This window comes from Vicia villosa, linkage group LG7 (assembly GCF_029867415.1).
Source record: "Vicia villosa cultivar HV-30 ecotype Madison, WI linkage group LG7, Vvil1.0, whole genome shotgun sequence".
Taxonomy (NCBI): Eukaryota; Viridiplantae; Streptophyta; class Magnoliopsida; order Fabales; family Fabaceae; genus Vicia; species Vicia villosa.
The window spans coordinates 51,577,370-51,593,937 of record NC_081186.1 but is presented as its reverse complement, the minus strand read 5'-3'; the positions used below and the strand labels follow the sequence as shown (position 1 = coordinate 51,593,937).

Below are 16,568 nucleotides of genomic sequence, written 5' to 3'. Positions count from 1 at the left end.
CATGTTCTTGTTCCCTTCTTGGAACTTACCCTTTACAAAAACAAAGATATTATCCCAGATCTCAATTCAATGCCCCCTCCAAGACTCTTCGCTACACATCTTTCTTATGAGTCATTGCCAAAATCTGTGAAGGAGTCAACTTGTAAGGTTGTGTATCTATGTAGAGATCCTAAAGATACTTTTGTTTCACTTTGGTATTTTGTAAACAAGTTAAGACCACCAAGTAGGGAAACACTTTCATTATAAGAAGCTTTTGAGAGTTTTTGTAGAGGAGTGAGTTCGATTGGAACCTTTTGGGAACATGTATTAGGATATTGGAAGGAAAGTTTGGGAAAATCAAAGAAAGTTATGTTTTTGAGATATGAAGAAATGAAAATGAAGCCTGATTTTTATTTGAAAGAGATTGCTGAGTTTTTGGAGTGTCCATTTTCCAAAGAAGAAGAATCTAAGGGTGTGGTTGATGATATAGTAAATTTGTGTAGTTTTGAGAAGCTGAGCAACTTGGAGGTTAATAAGACCGGAAAATTGCCTTCTGGAGAAGAAAATAATATTTTCTTTCATCGTGCCCAAGTTGGAGATTGCAAAAATCTTCTGTCAATTGAAATGATTGAACGGTTGAACACAATCACAGAAAACAAATGGGCTAAACATGGGTTGAGTTTAGAGGAGTGAATAAGCAATTGAGTCTATGCTGCAATGTTTTAGTTTTTAGTGTTGCACAAATCTCCCTGGTAATAATTGAGTTACTCTTGAGTTCCAATTTGATGAACTGATAGTGCTGTTGCATTTCTTGTATTGTGTTGTTTAATGAATTTGTTTTTGCATGCTGCCTTTTCTCTTCTTCTAGGATTTAGAACGTGTTTGGATAAACAAAAATTAAGCACTAATTTAACAAATAATTATCATGTATGTAAATCAAAAAGGGAATGTGATATAACTACTTTTGATGTATGGGATAATGTAAAGTAATTTTTACATATTCTACAACATATTTTTTACAACAACAATAGGTTTTCATAGTGATTTTGTATGCATAGGCTTCACCATTTCAAAGGCCACAAAACTGATTTTAAAACAAGTCCCGTAATTTAAAGAACTCGGACTATGGCCTGTGTATTTTAGATGGGGAGGCACTACAAAAAGAATTGACTATTCAATGCAAAAGCACTTTAATGAAATAATCTGAGTCTGCCAGATTCAATCCAGAGAATACAGCAGAGATAAAATTCTTGAAGGAGCACTTTGTCATTCAATATAGTATCTGCAGTTGGCCATTCAATATACTCACTCACTCATAATACCTATCCTATCACTCAGATTCTTTGAGCAACATCCGTGAGATTTGGAACATATCCATGTGATCTCAACAACACTGTCAATCCCTTCAATATCGTATATATACTTTCTGTTTCTGAATGTCTCTCATCTAATGAATAAAATTCCACCACACTATCATTACACTCAATAACACTACATCCTGGCAACTTCCTAAACCCAGTATCTCGCATTGCAGTCTTCAATCTAGCAACATCTTCCCATTTTCCCAAGTCCTTATATATGTTCGAAAGCATGACGAAATTTGCAGGGTTTTTTGGTTCAAGTTCAATGAGCATTTGCAGAGCCAGTTCAGCTATCTCAACATTCTTGTATATCCTACACGCCCCTAGTAATGCAGCCCAAATAACCGCGTCAGGTTCCATTGCCATATTTTTTATAAAGCTCAATGCTTTGTCTAAAAGACCAGCTCTTCCAAGCAAATCAACCATACATCCATAATGCTCAATTTGAGGCACAATTGAATAATCATCCACCATTGATTTGAAATACAAAAAACCATCTTTAACCAAACCCATATGAGTACAAGCAGACAATATTCCAACAAAAGTAACCTCATCCGGTTCTTCTCCCTCACTCTTCATCCTACCAAACATACTCAACGCGTCGGGCGCGTGTCCATGTATGGCTAGTCCATTAATGATAGTGTTCCAACTAATTATATCTTTTCTATCCAAAGAGTTAAACACGACAACCGCGTTTTCAATAACACCACATTTTGCATACATATCAATCAAAGCATTCCCAACAAACAAGTTTCCTTTATACCCAATACTCTCTGCATACACATGCACCCACTTCCCCATATCAAGTGCTCCCAATCTCGAACTCGCAGACAACACAGCCACAAGCGTGAAATCGTTAGGTACCACATGATGACCCTCAACCAACATCCGCTTAAACGACTCCAAAGCATTAGAAAAAAGATCATTTTTTACATAACCACCAATTAGTCCATTCCAAGAATATACATTCTTTTCCGGTATTTCATCAAACACCTTCTCAAACAATTCAACATCCCCATTAGCAGCATAACCGTTTAACATAGCATTCCACGACATCGTATCCCGATTCGGCATCTTATCGAAAAGCTCTCTTGCAACAACCATATTCTTCATTTCAACGTAACCCGAAATCAAAATGCTCCACATTACAACATCCCGCTCAGGGGCTAGATCAAAAAGTCTTCTCCCAGAAGCCACGTCACCACAAGATATATAACCGCTTATAATAGCAGTCCAAACAACAACATTCCTCTCACGCATTTCACCAAACACTTTATAAGCATCTTCAATACAACCCTTTACCGAGTACATATCAATCAACGAAGTAGCCACAAATGAATTCGACTTAAACCCGCACTTCACAGCACAACAATGAACTTCTTCACCTTCTACAAAACCTTTCGACTTCGCACATGACTTAATGATCATCGGAAACGTGAAGCAATTCGGCATCGCAGCAGCACGGTTCAGTTTCCGGAACAAAACAACAGCTTCGCGATGAAGTTCGTTTTGAGAGTAACCACGAAACATAACGTTCCACGTAGCAGTATTTGGTTGGGGAATTGTATCAAACAGTTTCCGTGCATGGTGCATTCGTCTGAGTCGAGAACACGCTGTGATGAAACTCGGTGCGACGAAATGGTTGTGTTGGAGTCCATGGGTTACTATTTGGGATTGAATCTGGTGGAGACGTTCGCAGGTTTTACATGAACGCAATAGAGTGATCAGTTTTTCTTCTATGATTCTCTGAACCGGATTTAACACAACCTTACTTAAAGGCTCCACCATTAACAACGCTGATTAGTTCTTGGTTTGAGTTTGGACCGGTTCAACCTGAACCGGTTTGCGAGCACATTTGATTGATGAAACGTTAAAACAAAGAGGGGAAGTTAAGAAGTCATTTTTGAATGGTATGAACGAAAAAGCAAATTTCAATTTGAGTTGCGAAGTTAAGTTACTGTTGATTTGTAATTTTACACTAATCAAAGCTCATGTCGCATCATGAAGTATATGGTTACCAGGTATTTCTTGAATGTTTTTTGATTTTGATTTGAATTTAAAACTTTTTTTTTTGTTACACTTAAAACTCTTTTAAGTAAAAGTTAATTGGTTTTGGAATTTTAAGTAAAAGTTAATTGGTTTTGCAATCAACGTCAAAGTTTAAGAAAAAAAAATCCAAATAACCATGTTTAATAATTTATTTACACCAAAAACCATGTTTTCGGCAAAATTACGCATATGACCAGGTTTCAGAGGTGGTCTCCACATAGGAGCCACCTCAGGTGGCGCCAAAGACCAAAACCTCTTAACCTATGCGCCACCCAGGGTGGCATCAATGCATATTTTTCCCTTTTTAGCCACCTAGGGTGGCGCCTATGTATATATATATATATATTTTTTTTTGTTTTTTTTTTTTGTTTTTTTTTTAATTGTTTATATACTATTTTTTTTTAAATTTTTTTTATATATTAACAAAATTGTTTTAACAATTAAATAAATAATGAAACACCACATGTCATTCATTCCAAACATTACAAATACAAGAAATGCAGAAACAACATTAGAAATACGGTCATACAGTTCAAACATTACAAATACGGTACAAAAAAGATAAATAATAAAACATGGATATTATGCTATTCACGACCCCTCCGACCATGACCCCTCCGACCCGGCGCCGGACCATGACCCCTCTCACCGCCAGTTCCGCAATCTGGAACTACTCGAATCCGGTTGGAAGGATCTCGACGACCGACTTCTCCACGACCCCCCTATTCCTTGGTTGTTCTTGTTGTGTCTGGGTAGGCGGTCCTCGGATTAGCCCCTCCATGCGCTCATTGGACATGTATTCTTGTATGTTGCTGTCAAATAGTCGGGTCCCCATGCCCTCAAAGATTTGTCTTGGCGGTGGAGTTGCGTCACATGGTCGGTAAAACCCAGCGCTTGATTGACCTTGAAAAAATGGCATTGTTTGCTGGGGTGTGGTGTACCCATATTGTTGGTGTTGTGGAAATTCGTACTGTGACGATTGAGTGGTCATTTGCTCGTTTGGGTCGTAATTGTCATCTAGACCCATGTCGGGGCTGGGTTGCCTATTGTAGCTGGAGGGGCCGGCGTCGCCGTGTTGTTGGGTGAAGGCCCATGATTGTTGCTGGATGGGTTGCCTAGTGGAGGAGGAGGGGCCGGCGTCGTAGTGTTGTTGGGTGAAGCCCCACGATTGTTGTTGGACGGGTAGCCTAGTGGAGGGGTCGGCGTCACGGAGTTGTTGGGTGAAGCCCCATGATTGTTGTTGGAAGGGTTGACTTTGGTAGGGCGTTGTTGGTGTTGTTTGAAATTCCTCATCGTCAGGTTGTTCGGATGTTTGGCGTTGTCGGCGTTGTTGGCGTTGTTGTCGTTGTTGGGGTGGTTGTTGTGCGTATTGTTGGGGTGGTTGTTGTGCGTATTGTTGGGGTGGTTGTTGTGCGTGTTGTTGTTGGCGGGGGTCGTGTAGGTAGTAGGGGTCGGACACATACATATCGGGGGTTGTGACTGTTCTATACCAAGCAAGGTATCCCGCGGTTGGAAACATGGGGAGTTGGGCAACAGGGAATTGTAACAGACGGCTGCGACGCTGCCTCCACATCTCACAAAATTCAGGTGCGAATGTACGATAATCTGCGTGGTCCCATTGATTGTTAACTCTTTTAATATGCCAGCGACCCAAATCAGTGGGGGGATCCGGGATCGGTTGATGCATGCCAAACTGCAGTCTCACACGGTCAGATTGGTGCATCTCAATGATGTTGAACCTTATTATCGGTACTACTGCAGTCCAAACTTCCCGGTCACTCTCGTTTGGCTCATGGTCTAGCAACAAGTATGGTCTCCAATTAAACTGCGTGGGAGAAAAAATAACATATTATTAAAAAGCATGATGAATTGTAATACATCTATATGATCATATAAAAGTTTAGGGATAATACATCTTCAGCTCGGAGGTGATCAATTAGGTCCCGATATAAAACAACACTCCCCCTCGGATTCTTACTGTAATCCAATTTAGGACCACAGAACCTAAAAAAAAAGAGCAAAAATGTTATTTCAGATTTTTATGAAAAAGATAGTTAGCATTCAAGGAATAGCGTTGAAAAAGAGAAAAAGACGTACCTTGTTGCATAAGGGAACGTGTAGTTGTTCCTGCCTACAGGGGACAGCGTCGGCATTCTCCACCAACCCCATACTTGTAGGAGGAACGCACATCCATAGAAGGTGCACTTCTCGGCAACCGCGTTCTTACAAAGAGACTGGTATAACATCGCCAAAACGGCGGACCCCCAACTATATTTCCTAATCTTGCTAATACTGTCAAATTTACTTAAATAGAAAAAGTTGACAGTGTTACCTGTCGACTCCGGGAATAAAAGTTTACCAAACATCAACATTATATAGACCTTAGTCATTAACCAAACATGCTCCTCAGTAAAGTTGTCCATCAAGACGAGTTCATCATAGTAATCTCTAAGGGAGACCAGACTGATACCCTGGCCTCTTGAACCTTGAGTAGGCACAACTAGATCTCTTCCCAACACTCTCTCACACATTGAATTAGCATGTTGAACAGATCCATTAACAGCCTTGCCATCAATGGGCAGACCAAGTAACATATAAACATCCTCTAGAGTAATAGTACACTCACCTATTGGAAGATGAAACGTGTGGGTTTCAGGCCTCCATCGCTCTTGTAAGGCAAGGATGAATTTTCTGTCTATGGTGTTGTTGTTAACTTTTATGATATGTCCGAAGCCACATGCTTGGAGATTCGGAATAATCCTCTCGTCGGGTTCAACGTAAGCGTGAGAACGTGTACGGAATCGGTCAACAGCCTAAGAACCACAAATAAATCGATTAAACTGGATATCATATACGCATAGATGTTTAGAAATAAATAAGTATAAACTTACAAAGGTCGCCAAATTCGCTCTAGTTCCTCTGTGTGTTTCACCCATGGTAAGAAGTTGTTGAGCCATTTTCAAGAACTCTTTAAGTTTTCTACGGAATTGAAAATGCAAAGTGGTTTTTTGAAGAAGAAGAATATATGTTGGTGAAAATAAAGCAAGTATATGAGAGTATTTATAGAGGGTTGGTGGTTGCTGATGTTAAGTGCTTGAGGGCCAAGTGGTGAGCATGCATGTGATACAGATATCAAAGTGATAAAGATGGGTTCACATGCATTCTGTGTTGAAATGACCATGCATTCCCGTGTTTTGTGCTGACTTTGTCTAAGCATGCATGCATTAATTGTTTCTGGCAGAATAGACTAGGCCTGCATCCCGTGTTCGGTGCTGAATTGTCTAGGCATGCATGCATACAGTATTTCGATGCAGGTAGATCACATGCTGGCGGATCAGATTAGGGTTTTGGAAGTGGGGACCACTAGACAAAATTAGGGCAAAAAAAAACAAAAAAAAAAAGAAAGTACACTAATGCGCCACCCCAGGTGGCGCCTACATGCTACTGTTATTTTTTTTTTGTTGAAAATTTAGGGTTAGGGTTTGGTTAGGGTTTTCTATGTTTTTTTTTGAAAATTTAGGGTTAGGGTTTGGTTAGGGTTTTCTGTGTCACCGAAAATAATTAGCATACAGTCTTCGCATGTGATTGTACAGTGTACACTGTTCAGTATGGTTGTGTCTGGTCAATCGACTGTAGTTCACCAGTGTCAAGCACACCTCAAATCAACTCAGGCATTCGTTTTCCGTCAACTTTATGTGCAACAGTTCAGCAGTGTCATGCACACCTCAAATCAATTGTGAAACAGTCTGGTGTGCAGCAGTGTCATTTATTCATCAAATCAACTCAGTACGCATGTGATTGTATAGTATTCGCCTTCATAATTGTCATCACTCAATGTTCGTCTACATAAAGGAAACCTATAACGTGTAAACTAACACAACACATTACACATCTGATTACATATTTGAAATAAAACTCTCTACCCACTCAACAATGGCCCCTCCGCAATACATCATCAACGCTCATATTTTTGGCGAGACCTACGACGACGAAGAAGTTGGTTTTCTGTTTAGAAACACTGAGGTTAAACGATTTTGTTTAAGCAGAAAAACAAATTTCAGTTACTTCAAAGGGAGATTAGAGACGAAGCTTGCAATGGATGGTGTATCCCAGATTTTTTACCAATATCGATTTCTTCGTGGAGACAACCCGGTCAAGTTTATCCAAGTTGAGATCAAAGACGATGAAGACATGCAGAATATGTTTGCCAATCATGAGTATTCTGGTTACGAATGCATAGAACTGTATGTTACTCTACCAGAAGTTCAAACCACACAAATGGTTGAGTCACAAGTCATTGATGCACTTGAAGACGAGCAAGCAGAGGTCGACGTTGTAGATGAAGAAGAAGAAGCACCGGAAATAGAAGTTGATAACCTGGTAAACGAGGAAAGTGAAGATGAACCGGAAGTTGTTGTACCACGAGATCAAGTGCATATGCCTCCAGTGCACATGAGGAACCTGAATTTTGATGGGGATGACGAACCATCGACTGATATTTTCTATGATCCATACACCCAAACAGATCAACGGTTAAAAGTAGGAGACAGATTTCGTTCTAAGGAGACATGTATCATGGCCATAAAAAGATTTCATATGGCAAACAATGTTGACTTTAGAGTTGATCGCGCCAATGTCGAAAGGTACAAAATTTACTGTAGTAACACTGATTGTGGATTCAGGTTGCATGCATCATACAGGAAGAGAAGTGACTCATGGGTTATAGGATATATTTCCCAAGAAAAGAGGAGAAAGAAAAGAGGTCGCCCGAACAGCACCCGGATCACAACCGAGATGGATCATGAGAAAATGGTACGAAAGTGTAGCATATGTCGTGAAGTCGGGCACAATAAAAATACCTGTCCTAACCGTGGATCAAATTCCACCAACAATTAGTTGTATGTCATCTGTATTTTTATTGACAATGTTTTTGTATTTGTATTATTATTCGTATTTGTATTTGTATTTGTATTTGTATTGGTATTCGTATTTGTATTTGTTATGTATTTGTATTATCCTTTATTAAATCAACTAGTTATGTCTTTGTCTCGTAGTGAAATTGTCTTCATGGCCCATACTGCCACTCTTTATTTTGGACAGTCAGTCAAATACGCATGCTTTCGTCTAGTCCCATCAAGTCAGTGTGTCTGCATTTATCATACGTGTTAGGCGTGCTTGTAAACAAACTACAAATACCAAACAATCACACAAACACAACCATGCCTCGCCGGACAACCATTAGGCCAGATGGATGTCACCGGACAACAGAGTTGCCGCCCCGGAGATCAACATGGCGTGCCGAACCTGAGCCGGAGTATCGCAGAAGGAACGGACATGTCATATTCTCCGCCGTCAAACCTCCCATGCCGGTAATGTTTTGGAATATCTCTTCCGTCGAGCAACTCAAGAGGACTCTCCTGAGATTTTTAGAGGGGGAGTACGAGGCCGGCGAACAGATAAGAAGCATCAACAGGCTTAAAACAAGGGCCGATCCTGTGACTGGAGCAACGATAAGTTTCTGGCATAAGGTGGAATACGACATTGATGTCATTCAAATGATGCATGGACCTAATGACATTGTTTTAACCGTGGTGATTTCTTAGATGTTTTACTTTATCTTTTCTGTTGGTTATTTTCTATGCTACCTTTTAATTAATCAATGAACTACTCTTTTCCTTGGACACTCGACTTAGCTGATTCACTGAACTTATATATTTATGTTAAAAACCATTTTATTAATAAATAAAAAAAAATTAAAAAAAATAGTATATAAACAACAAAAAAAAAATTAAAAAAAAAAAAAACAAATGAGAGTAGGCGCCACCCTAGGTGGCTAAAAAGGCCAAAATACTCATTGAAGCCACCCTGGGTGGCGCATAAGTTAAGGGAATTTGGCCTATGTCGCCACATGAGGTGGCTCCTATGTGGAGGCCACCTCTGAAACCTGGTCATATGCGTAATTTTGCCGAAAACATGGTTTTTGGTGTAAATTATTTATTAAACTTGGTTATATGGATTTTTTTTTCAAAGTTTAACTTTATATTATACGGAGTAATATATTTCTTAAGAAAAGATTATTTAAAATTTAGAGTACTATATTAAGAATAATTAGCGCAGTTTTATCTAGAATATTAAAATTTTAAATTTTAATTAAAATATTTATGATGTATTTTTTATTTATTTCTATTATTGTTTTTTACAATAAAAAAAGTTGGCTACTATATTGTTGGCAAGGATTTTCGACTAGGAATAAAATCCAGTCAAAATAGTATGGAGTCTGAAAAGATTTTTGAAAACAAAAAGGCTTAGGTCGAACCACTCCTGGTCGACTAAGAGATAAGGAATAAAATTGATCTATTGGGCCTAACGACGCCAAAAGGCCCAACAATTAGGTAAAAGTCCAATAATTTAAATGAATGGCCCATGTCACACACAAAGAAAGTTTTGGAGGGAAAAATGCACATGAATGAATAACGTGGAGTCGTATGATGGAAGTTGATAAAAGAACGTGGAGTTCTTAAGGGAGTCAAGAACCTCCACAAAGTAGTTATTTTTATGCACTATAAATAAAGAACTTTGTACATAATTTTAGGGGTTCACAATTTTATAGACGCGTGCACGCTAAACACTCAGAGTACCCAAGCGGCGAGCGAAATGAGTCAAGCAAAGACTATGTATGTTTGAACCACCACTTACTTTTCTACAAACTATAATATTATGTCTTTTACATTCAAACTTAAATGTTTTCTTTACATGCTTTTCATTTAAACTTTGTTCAATTATCAACAAAAAAAACCCTAATTTTGACGCCGTGTTGACACCCTTTTTCTCAAAACAACAACATATAAACTCTAACTAAAACTCTTTGAAAACACGAGTGCTGTTCTGAGATTCACTAGTCGATCTCGCAAGTAACATTTAAGAAGAGACTAACGAAGTTTACCAATTTCCAAGATAAATATATATATATATATATATATATATATATATATATATATATATATATATATATATATATATATATATATTTATAAGAGTTATATTTACTCCAGGAGTAAGTTATTATAACTTACTCCAAATCTAGACCATTGATTCTTTTCAATTTAGTGGTTAAAAATAATAAGTAATTATAAAATCAAAATTTAATAGTTGTGATTCATTGTTCTCATTTCTCATAATAACCAAGTGTTCTCACTTGAGTCGTCCCCTATATATATATATATATATATATATATATATATATATATATATATATATATATATATAAGAATCAATGGTCTAGATTTGGAGTAAGTTATAATAACTTACTCCTGGAGTAAATATAAGTTATATTTACTCCAGGAGTAAGTTATTATAACTTACTCCAAATCTAGACCATTGATTCTTATATATATATATATATATATATATATATATATAAGGGTTATATTTACTCCAGGAGTAAGTTATTATAACTTACTCCAAATCTAGACCATTGATTCTTTTCAATCTAGTGGTTAAAAATAATAAGTAATTATAAAATCAAAATTTAATAGTTGTGATTTATTGTTCTCATTTCTCATAATAACCAAGTGTTCTCACTTGAGTATTACTCCAAATCTAGACCATTGATTCTTTTCAATCTAGTGGTTAAAAATAATAAGTAATTATAAAATCAAAATTTAATAGTTGTGATTCATTGTTCTCATTTCTCATAATAACCAAGTGTTCTCACTTGAGTCGTCCCCTATATATATATATATATATATATATATATATATATATATATATATATATATATATATATATATATATATATATATATATATATATATATATATATATATATATATATATATATATATATATATATATATATAAGAATCAATGGTCTAGATTTGGAGTAAGTTATAATAACTTACTCCTGGAGTTATATTTACTCCAGGAGTAAGTTATTATAACTTACTCCAAATCTAGACCATTGATTCTTATATATATATATATATATATATATATATATATATATATATATATATATATATATATATATATATATATATATATATATATATATATATATATATATTTATATATATATAGAAGGGTTATATTTACTCCAGGAGTAAGTTATTATAACTTACTCCAGGAGTAAGTTATTATAACTTACTCCAAATCTAGACCATTGATTCTTTTCAATCTAGTGGTTAAAAATAATAAGTAATTATAAAATCAAAATTTAATAGTTGTGATTCATTGTTCTCATTTCTCATAATAACCAAGTGTTCTCACTTGAGTCGTCCCCTATATATATATATATATATATATATATATATATATATATATATATATATATATATATATATATATATATATATATATATATATATAAAAGTATATCTAATGATATTTAAATATAGAGTCATGAGATTTAGGAAAAAATATATATTATTAATGTACATTAGTTGATTTGCCTAAAAAAAGTTAAGACTGGTGATCCTAATTATAAGGTAGATTTTAAAAAAAGACTATGATTTTATGAGCCGGAGTTTTCAGAATTTATTACATGATTGTTAAGTTTAGTTTAAATGATAAATGGGGGGTCAAGATGTGAAGTGTTTTTTTTATTCTTGTTATTCTAGTTAACGAATGTTTAACGCAAGAGATATGTACCTAGAGATATTTAAAGTAAGGATATTTCTTGGCCCCTTTGTGCTTCCTTCTTGTGGTGGAGGATCTTAGTGGCCTGATTAGTCGAGCAATGAAGTTGGATCTACTTTCAAGTTTTAGGGCGGGTTCTTGTGACTTGGTGATCTCTCATCTACAATATATAGATAATACTCTAATCGTGGCTAATGCAAGGTTAGAGATTTTATGGACTATTAAGGCAATTCTTAAGGAGTTGAAGCATGTTTCTGGATTTTGGGTCTACTCTGCTAAGATTAGTCTTGTAGGGGTCAATGTCGAACCAAGTTTTCTGGACTTAGTTAGTAAGGACCTTTATTGTAGCTTTCATACCTTTCCTTTCAAGCCCTTATTGAGTGGAATCCCTTCTTATTTGTTCTTACCAGACGTCTGCTTTCTTAGAGACATATGTATGTTAGCCTTAGGGTGGAGCGTGGTTCTTCTCAATTCTATCATGAATTCTATACATATTTTCTTCTTGCCTTTCTTGAAAATGCATATTAAGGTAAGTAAGAAAATATTTAGGTTTTAGAGGAGGCTCCCTTTGGGATAAGATGAAAGGCGAAGTTAAAACCCCTAAGTTAAATGGTATGATGTTTATAAACCCAAGGATAAAGGAGGCCTCGGTGTTTTAGATCTTCGCCTCGTTAACCTAGCTTTGCTAGGTTAGTGAGGGTGAAGGTTGATCTCTGATGCTCATGGTTTATAACGTGATATTTTGTCACTGAGATACGAGAATCTAGTTGTCTCCTTTTTCTTGGTGGTAGATCTCCTAGATTTCGTACCTATTCTAGCTGGTTGAGAGCGATCTCTCTTCTAGGTTCTAAACAAGATGTTAATTCTAATTGGTTTGTTGATGGTATTAGGATGAAAGTAAGGTATGACTTGCATACTTCATTTTGGCATTACCCGTGGGTTGATCAAATTCAACTTAAATCTAGCTTTCATAGTCTTTTATATAATCTCTAAACAAAAAAAATAGGTAAAGTAGGGAGAAATACTTTTTTGGTGGGGGAGTAGGACTTGAGGATTTTCTCTTAGTTATCCAATGAATGACTTTCTCGTTGGAGAGAGATTGTCGGTGTTGGAATTTTTGGAAGGATGATTGAAATTCTGGCATGACAGACTCAGGATGTCATATAAGGATGCCTTGACATCTGATTTGACATTATAAAACAGACAAGGTAGGAGTACAAAAAACAGTGCAGAAAAGCAATAAAAGCACAACAGAATTGTTCACCCAGTCCGGTTCAATGAACCTACTCTGGGGGCTACCAAGCCAGGGATGAAGTCCACTATTAGCAGTATCAATTCAAAGCTAAACTCCCCCGTTTAAAACTTCTCACTTGAAGATGTTTTTATGTTGGCTGCATTTGTGCTAAAACATACCTGAGTGCTTATGTTTGATATTGTGTTATGCAAGCTGCATATGAGTTAAGCTAATACATGTTTTATAGTGAATATCATGACCGATGTCATGACATCCTTGTGTGACAGCAGGAGCTGTTATATTTTATTAATTGTGTTTCCTGATTTCTCTCAATCAACAGTTTAGGAAACCTTTTATTGTGTGTTGAATATTTCGTCCAGAAGATTTTGCTGACAGCACATTCTGTAACAACCAGATGGCGTGTAAATTAGGTTAACTTGGTTAACCCTAATTTTTTTCTAAAAAAGCCCAAGGCCCAAGAGCTGCATATAAAAAGTCTGCAATCCTAATTTGGAACGCAGAGAGAGTGTTTGTTAATTGTGAAGAACCATAGTTCTGTAGCTGTCTCTTGTACTCCAAGCAATTGTCTTTGATGATTGTGTTGGAATAGGTTGTTTATGTTAATTGTCACTCTAAGCTTTTAAGCACGAGTGTGTGTCTCTTGATTGAAGCTTTTAAGCAGATCAAGGTTTGTTTTTGAAGTGTGTCTTCTCTCTGACTTTGTTTAATGTTTATTTGTAATCACTGCTGTGATTGAGGGGGAGTGAGTGGAGATACTTGTTAGAACAAGATTTGTTCTGATCAATTATCTTAGTTTTGATGATAACAATAATATGAATTTTGCTTAAGATAATATGGTACTCTAATCCAATGCAATTTCCTTTACAGGAAATATATAAAGAGTATGCATAATTCAGCGCTCAGAAGCTTTGACTCAGAAGGTTCAGCATGCAACATCAGAACATGGTCTGGCAAGACATCAGAAGATGGTCGAAGCAGAATCAGAACATGGGTCTATGGAAGCATCAGAAGAACATGAGATCAGAAGCACTGAAGTTCTGATGGTATCACGCTCAGAAGCACTTCAAGGTCAGAAGATCAGAAGATGCTTTGCACCAAGCTGTTTGACTCTGATGATATTCAAACGTTGTATTCACAAACATCAGATCAGAAGAAAGTACAAGTGGCAGGCTACGCTGACTGACAAAAGGAACGTTAGAAGCTATTAAAGGCAACGTCAGTAGACACAGCGTGAACAAGGCTCGAGGTAGTTGACAAAAGCGTATAACATTAAATGCGATGCTGTACGGAACACGCAAAGCATTAAATGCACTCAACGGTCATCTTCTCAAACGCCTATAAATATGAAGTTCTGATGAGAAGCAAGGTTAACGACTCTGAACCAAATTCTGTGAATATTAACTTGCTGAAACGCTGTTCAAACTCAAAGCTCAGAATCTTCATCTTCATCAAAGCTCACTACATTGCTGTTGTAATATATTAGTGAGATTAAGCTTAAACGTTAAGAGAAATATCAAAGTTTGTGATTATAGCTTTTAAGAAGCATTGTAAAACTCTTATTTGATTACATTAAGTTGTAAGGAACTAGAGTGATCAAGTGTTGATCAGAATACTCTAGGAAGTCTTAGCTTGTGTCTAAGTAGTTGTAATTAGAGTGATCACGTGGTGGTCAGGATACTCTAAGAAAGTCTTAGCTTGTGCCTAAGCAGTTGTTCCTGGAGTGATCAGGTTGTGATCAGGATACTCTAGAAGACTTAGTTGCGGACTAAGTGGAAAACCATTGTAATCCGTGCGATTAGTGGATTAAATCCTCAGTTGAGGTAAATCATCTCTGCGGGGGTGGACTGGAGTAGTTTAGTTAACAACGAACCAGGATAAAAATAACTGTGCAATTTATTTTTATCTGTCAAGTTTTTTAAAGCTACACTTATTCAAACCCCCCCTTTCTAAGTGTTTTTCTATCCTTCAATTGGCATCAGAGCGCCGGTTCTAAGGTGCAAACACTTAACCGTGTTTAGAAAAGATTCAGGAAGAGAAAAACGCTTCAGTAAAAGATGGCTGGTGAATCTCAAGCAAATCCAACTCCATCTACATCTGGCTCTGCTGAGCAACACAACGGTAACAATGGATATACTAGACCGCCGGTATTTGATGGTGAAAACTTTGAATACTGGAAAGATAAACTGGAAAGTTACTTTCTTGGTCTAGATGGTGATCTATGGGATCTTCTGATGGATGGTTACAAACATCCGGTAAAAGCCAGTGGCGTAAAGCTGACAAGGCAAGAAATGAGCGATGATCAGAAGAAGCTCTTCAGGAATCATCATAAATGCAGAACTGTTTTGCTGAATGCTATCTCTCATGCTGAGTATGAGAAGATATCTAACAGGGAAACGGCCTATGACATATATGAGTCCTTGAAAATGACTCATGAAGGAAATGCTCAAGTCAAAGAGACCAAAGCTCTTGCACTAATCCAGAAGTATGAAGCCTTCAAGATGGAGGATGATGAAGACATTGAAAGGATGTTTTCAAGATTTCAAACTCTTACTGCTGGATTGAGAGTTCTGGATAAAGGCTACACCAAGGCTGATCATGTAAAGAAGATTATCAGAAGCTTACCCAGAAGATGGGGCCCAATGGTGACTGCATTCAAGATTGCCAAGAATCTGAATGAAGTCTCTTTGGAAGAGCTTATCAGTGCCTTGAGAAGCCATGAAATTGAGCTGGACGCAAACGAGCCTCAGAAGAAAGGTAAGTCTATTGCATTAAAATCTAATGTTAAAAAATGCACTAACGCTTTTCAGGCAAGAGAAGAAGATTCTGAAGAATCAGAATCTGAAGAAGAAGATGAACTGTCCTTGATCTCCAGAAGGCTAAATCAACTCTGGAAGAACAAGCAAAGGAAGTTCAGAGGCGTCAGAAGTTCAAAGAAATTTGAACGTGGAGAATCTTCTGATGACAGAAGATCTGACAAGAAGAAGGCTGTCTGCTATGAGTGCAATGAGCCTGGACATTACAAGAATGAATGTCCAAAACTTCAGAAGGAGAATCCCAAGAAGAAGCTTCATAAGAAGAAAGGTCTTATGGTAACCTGGGATGAGTCAGAAGATGATTCAGACTCTGAAGATGAGCAGGCTAACTGTGCGCTGATGGCTACAGAAGATGATGGATCAGAATCTACATCAGAATCAGATTCTGAAGAGGTATTTTCTGAACTATCTAGAAAAGAGTTAGTTTCCAGTCTAACAGAACTTCTGGAACTCAAAGCTCATCTTAGTATCAAA

At 36.9% G+C, this 16,568-nt stretch overlaps 2 protein-coding genes and 1 pseudogene across 2 annotated transcripts; 1 reads left to right on the top strand and 2 right to left on the bottom strand.

Annotated features, from left to right (window-relative positions):
• On the top strand, nt 1-672 carry LOC131620560 (cytosolic sulfotransferase 5-like; annotated as a pseudogene).
• A 638-nt stretch (nt 673-1,310) lies between these two features.
• Nucleotides 1,311-3,359, bottom strand: LOC131620559 (pentatricopeptide repeat-containing protein At1g08070, chloroplastic-like). Its single transcript, XM_058891683.1, has one exon. The coding sequence runs from the start codon at nt 3,126-3,128 to the stop codon at nt 1,314-1,316; it is 1,815 nt and encodes a 604-aa protein (XP_058747666.1). The 5' UTR covers nt 3,129-3,359; the 3' UTR covers nt 1,311-1,313.
• Nucleotides 3,360-5,269: 1,910 nt separating this feature from the next.
• LOC131619037 (protein MAIN-LIKE 2-like) lies at nt 5,270-6,364 on the bottom strand. The gene is made up of 4 exons (XM_058890180.1): nt 6,281-6,364; nt 5,722-6,202; nt 5,487-5,559; nt 5,270-5,393 (listed from the first exon to the last, which is right to left on the bottom strand). The coding sequence occupies exons 1-4, from the start codon at nt 6,344-6,346 to the stop codon at nt 5,270-5,272; spliced, it is 744 nt and encodes a 247-aa protein (XP_058746163.1). The 5' UTR covers nt 6,347-6,364.
• Nucleotides 6,365-16,568: the final 10,204 nt, after the last annotated feature.